Source organism: Sceloporus undulatus, chromosome 2 (genome assembly GCF_019175285.1).
Source record: "Sceloporus undulatus isolate JIND9_A2432 ecotype Alabama chromosome 2, SceUnd_v1.1, whole genome shotgun sequence".
Classification (NCBI taxonomy): Eukaryota; Metazoa; Chordata; class Lepidosauria; order Squamata; family Phrynosomatidae; genus Sceloporus; species Sceloporus undulatus.
Genome location: NC_056523.1, coordinates 84,904,711 through 84,910,710, shown reverse-complemented (window position 1 = coordinate 84,910,710; position 6,000 = coordinate 84,904,711). Strand labels below are relative to the sequence as shown.

At 36.9% G+C, this 6,000-nt stretch overlaps 1 protein-coding gene across 1 annotated transcript in view; it reads right to left on the bottom strand.

The window, feature by feature from the left end:
* Nucleotides 1-2,068: 2,068 nt before the first annotated feature.
* Nucleotides 2,069-6,000, bottom strand: part of SOX30 (SRY-box transcription factor 30) — a 28,235-nt gene continuing 24,303 nt past the window's right edge. The window contains exons 4-5 of the mRNA XM_042452674.1: nucleotides 4,909-5,401; nucleotides 2,069-3,533 (exon numbers count right to left, since the gene is read on the bottom strand). Coding sequence (XP_042308608.1) covers nucleotides 3,152-3,533; nucleotides 4,909-5,401 — 875 coding nt within the window. The 3' untranslated portion in view covers nucleotides 2,069-3,151. The remainder of the gene's footprint in view (nucleotides 3,534-4,908; nucleotides 5,402-6,000) is intronic.

Below are 6,000 nucleotides of genomic sequence, written 5' to 3'. Positions count from 1 at the left end.
ATACTTTTATTTGTATTTGGTCATGTACTGTGTTCTCCTGGTGTTCATAGAGCATTCCTACTCCTAAATTTAGTCAGTCACTGTCCTGCTTCATTTCTTGATCCTAGATTAAATTCTGCTACTGTCTTTGATTCTGCACTGGTTCCTATTTTTTGCATCACCAATGATTATCGAGAAGTCCTGTTTTGCTGTGCAATCAATTTCCTCCTGGACCCCCACATAGAATCTTTCAATTACTTCTTCTTCTGCCTCTGTAGTTGGAACATAAACATGGATTGAGGTTATATTGATGAATTTTCCCTGAAGTCTTGAGATGATTCAATCAGACTTTCCATTATAACCTTTGACTGCTTTTGTTACATCTCTCTACTATAAATGCCACCCCATTTCTTCTTATAACACTGTGTAATTATCTGACACAGAATGTCCCATTCCTATCCACTGTAGCTCACTTACTCAAAATACTGCAATGTTTATACTGTACATTCCATTTCATGTCTTACTATATATACCTTCTTGCATTGCAAGTTCCTGATAATATCTGTTGTGCAGCTTTAAATTTTCCATTCACCTCTGCACCTGTCAATAGCTGAACATCCTTTTGGCTTGAGTCCTGTTGTGTCATTAGCCATAACACTACTTGTACTCATCCTCTGTTCTTCCCCAGTAGCTTGTTGAGTGCCTTCTAACCTGTAATTTTCATCTTCTGGAACTATCTTTTGTTTCATTTTGGATTGTGTCACCACAGGGTTTTCATCATAAACATTCATAGTAAACATGCCTCCTTCTGTGCAGTACTAAGAAGGGTTAGTTATGGTGCTACTGCCATTGTCTCAGAAAGATCCTTTGCCAGTGTCACCCCCACTAGTGCTGCTGCCCAGTAGCTGTCATACTTTGGCCATATCACATCCCCATACAAACCAGTCAGAGCCCCAAGATATTCAGGAGAAGCCTTTCTGTCAGCCCCACCAAGATCAGAGGCTCACTTAGTGAGGACACAAGAGAGAGCCTCCTTGGTGGCTCCTCCCACCTTTTGGAACTCCCTTCCATGGGAAGTTAGCCTGACCCCTTCCTGCTTGCTTCTCATCTACAATCCAAGAACCTAAGCAGAGCAGTGGAGGATAGAGGATCTTGGGGATGTCTCATCCACAAGGTCACCATCAGTCTGGGTCGACTCAAGGGCAGTTACACCAGACCAAAGCATAGTGTACCATTACTTCTGAACCACTAGTCCAGATTTAATAAAGTCGCAGTAAATTAATGTATGCTCCCCAATAAAAGCACTACAGTTTGAAAAAGAGAAAGAGCAGTATGCGACAGTTATAGCCCAATTGAGAGAACTATGTGAAGCTGTTTTATACTTTATGAACTTAGTGACATGGGAAATAGCACATTTGCCCACAAGCATTCTTGACAACTAATGAAAATTGTATTTAAAAGATAAGGCAAACTTCAGGCTATTAATAAGATCTTCTCCTAAAAGCAGTATCAATGAAATACAAAGGAAACAGAGGATTTAGTAGTTGCAGTCTTCACTCCCACAGGCTTGGCCTTCAACTACCTTAACTATGGTCTGTAGTTTAAAATGTTTTTATATATGCTCAGCTGATAAAACAACATTGCAGGTATTTTGTTGGCCACAAACTACAAGGTTACTGAAAGAATACAGTGTTGAGACTATACTGTTACTTACATAAGTGGAATTTTTCAGTAAAGTTATCATAAAAGTATATAAACATCCCCTTCACATCTTCTGTTTTTCCACTCCAGTACTGATTGCTACAATTATTATATGCCTTCTATACTGCACATCCTTGGAAACATTTTTTAAATTACAAACTGTCCTATATATGGATAATGACATATTCTTTGTATAGCCCTTGAAACAGCAATTAAATATACTGTACTCAAATAGACATTAAGATTGGCTTACCATCCTAGCACTTATTACATGGATACAAATAAAGTGATAATTGCATCATTCATTGTTTGCCATAATATATGGAGCTAACAACATATAATTCATGTGATTTTATTTTAATGTAACAAAAGTGGAACAAATGTATTAGAAGCCTTCCCTTCTTTTTAAAAAAAACAAAACAGAAAAATGTGAAAATCAAAGTAAATGTTTTATAACATGAACAAATAGTTTAGGAATATTTAATCTTTTACAACTGTTTTTTCAAACACTACATTTAAAATGTATGTTTCAGATATTACTGTTGGATCATACTCTGATACAGAATCATAGCATACTTGTATACAACATACAGCTAGATTCAATCTTACTTATTCTTACAAACATTTAACAGTCCCATTTATATGGGTTTGAAATATGCAGTCCTCTTGCACAGGAAAACCATAAAATGGTTCTGTAAACATTAAATAACGGTTTTCAGCATAAATATAAACTGAATTCTGAAACAACTATACTTTATTTTTTCAAAAAAAATAAAAATAAAGCAAAGGCCAAATTTTAAAATCTGAAAACTTTCCCTTCTGAAGAATGTGTGTGTTTGCACTATAGGGAAGATATGCAAACAGAATAATTTAATTACTAAAAAAATAACTAGATTAAAAAGAAAATCCCACCATATCACCTAGTATTCAGCTGAATCTTCTTTAGTTAGGAAAGTGAAGTCTGTCCATCATAAATGGTATGTAATCCTAATGCCGTTGATGACTATTTTTACAAGACTAGGTTTAGGGAAAGCTAGTGTGTAATTTATGAATGTTTCTATTGTGTCTGGTATCATGCTGGCACCATGTATGTTGCATATATGCTGTCTTTATAAATTGTAACATTTCTGTGCAATCTTGCAAAACTGAATTTGCAGTGCAGGTTGATCAGCTATGTTTGATCAGTACAGTATTACAGGTGCATCAGTAATATTGGCCCTGGAAATGTTACTTGAAACATGAAACAAACTGCACAATCATACAAGCTGCCTTGACTCCTTAAATAAAGTGTAATAAGTAACATATAGTTCCTACAACAATGCATTATACTGGAAAATCTCCCATGTCATAAAAACTAGAATTTTTTCATCTTCTTAACCACACTCACTAAAATGATGTTATATGACCAACATGTTTATTTTATGTTTTTTTAAAAAAGTATGCTAGATACGGTCATTTGTTTTTTAAAAAATTACAGATCTCTCAAAACCTTCCCTTCTTCCTCATCATCGCTATCTGTCACATTTACTTGCTGTACACTGGAGGGTGTGGATGGGGTTGCAGTAAAAACATTCTCAAGGGCCCCAATGTCCAGTTGTGGCATTGGATTTAAATATTCTTCTTCAGTTTGACTATGACTGCTGTAATAGGATGTCCCTTCCAAGCTCTCACAGCTACGAGAGTCTTCACTGTGCGTGTGCTCATCAGGGTATTCTCTAAAAGGATAGTCTCTGTTCAGAGCCGAAAACATTGCCTCATGCTTTTGATATTGGTCTTCATAGAAGCCTAGGCACTCAGGCATGGAGCTGGGGAAGTTCCCATAGCCAAATGGAGGGCGGCTGTATGGACATGTGCTGCAGCAAGACAAAGAGGTGTTACATCAAGGTTTTTGACATAGGAATGAAATATAACAAGTACAGTCTATCGTTAAATCTAGGAATAAGTTGCACTAATACAGACTCAATTTAGTCATGATCACAAGCCATAAAAGAAATATCTAAATAAAAAACTGTAAAACAAAAAACAGTCAGAAGAATATGGCAGTGTGTCAATACTGTCATATACAACATCTAAGTCAGAAGAATCTAACAGCCAGTCTGGTTTAGCTGAAAACCAGTGGCAAGACTATTCACCCACCTGGCCACCAGCTACAGACTCTTTTATTTAATAAATAATGCAATGCCTTCAAGGTAGTTCACACAATACAAAACAGCTAAAAATAAAATAAAATCAAAGTCTACAAAGTCTACATCTGAATATCAGCCTCCATATAACTAAGTGGGTTTGTATTTTTTTAAAAAATGAGATGTATTCAAAGGACACATAAAAATGAACAGTGAATGGACCTGTCAAAGCTTTCTAGAAAATATTCCATAAAATGAATGCCACTATAAGAAATCCCTATTTCCTCATAATGTCTGGCTTTATCTCTGTAGACAAGATTGATCTAATAATACAAGTTCCAGAGAACTAGCTATATTAGGGTGCTTCCAGCAGAAGATTCCTGCGGCACCAACTAAGAAACATTGTACGGCTTCCTAAATCCTTAGGAGACTTGTGCAAAAATAAAAAGATAGATGTAGTGATGGAGAAACATGAGATGCATAGAAGTGGAAGATGTGTGCATTTGATACCATCTATAAATGAGACAGGACAAGTTCATTAAAAAAAACCTAGCCATCGGAAAATATTCTTACTCTTGTGGCAAGAGCAACAAAGACATCTTATAAGTCCATCTTATAGGCTGACAAATTTCTTATGGCACTTCTATGACAGCCACTGTGTTACAGTGCTTTGAGTGGTGTACCATGACTCTGGAGTCCAGGGTTTGAATTCCTGCTCAGCCATGGTAACTCATTGGGTGACCTTGGGCAAATCACACTCTTTCAGCCTCAGAGGAACAAATCTTGCCAAGAAAACCCTGTAATAGGTTCACCTTAGGTTCGCCATAAGTTGAAGGCACAACAATAATTCACTTATATATACTTGAGTCCACTTCATCAGATGAAGCAGGCTCCAGTTCATGAGCAGGAAAAATATGAAAGAAAGTCATTCCAGGAGAGGAATTCCAGAGGAAGAAAACAGAATGGGCTGTAGCGGGATACAAGAAATCAGTCAGATTCAAGACAGACTGTTTTTTGCTGGTAGATGTTTGCAAGTCCTTTATGCATGATACATATAGCTACATACCTAGCTTCATTTCTGAATATATGTAAATAATTGTATTACCTTGAAGGGAAATAATGGGGTCCAGGTAAAAAGTAAGGGTGATGAAACGAGAATCGAGGAGGAGCTCCAAACAGAGTAGCTGGATGACCAATGGGAGGAGGCTGATAGACATGGGGATGTGGAATGGGGGGTGCTTGAGGAATGGGTCCATTTCTAGAACAAGAAGAAACACCTGAGTACTCCTTAGGGGGCTGACTATTTGATAGACTGTATCTGGAATGTGTGGTGCTAGTACTGTTCAGGTTCCTGCTTGCACTCTCTATGGAAACTTGGATAGGTCTCTTTATAGAGCAATTGGTTCCTGAAGACACACGGTGAGCTTCCGTTGGTGAGGGTGTAGCAAAACGTGGAGACTGAAGCACTGGACGAATAGGAAGGTTTCCAGTTGGGGCAGCCAGAGGTGGTGTGCTTCCCACATTTGGTTGGAACAGCGTAATAGGGCCTGGATGCTGAGCAGTAGGAGCTGGCAACTGGATAGTAGAAGGGGCTTCACCTTTAGAGAAGAAAAATAATCAGATAAAGTGAGAAGTCCCCATTTACCATACATTTTATTTCATTCTTTGTGGGCACAAAATATTAATTTCTAAAATAAATTTGCAAACATACATTTTAACATACTAAAAACATAGTTTATCTTTTTGGAAGTTCATTGTTTGTTCTTCTATTAATCAATCTTTTCTTACTAGAATATAAGATTTCCAGTGTGATCTTGGTGGTTACTACATTTTTGTTTGAGGTGGCCAGAATCAGAGAGCAGCTAACTTCTGTATAAGGGGGAAATGTCTGAAATATGCTCTGTCTGGAAATCCAGAATGTAATAGGATCTTATTACATTCTATCCCACTCCCACAGCTGTATAAATAAGCTTTATACCTGAGGCCTTAATACCATCAGTACTGCATTCATGAAATCCCATGCAAAAATAAAAACCAGTTAGTCTTTAAAAAAAAGAAATAAGTTCTATCGGTATGAATTGATTGTTTCTTGTGCATTTAATTTATTTAATACAGTTGGCCCTCCATATCCATGGATTTTTTTATCCATGTATTCAATCATCCATGGCTTGAAAATATTATTTCTATCTATATCAAA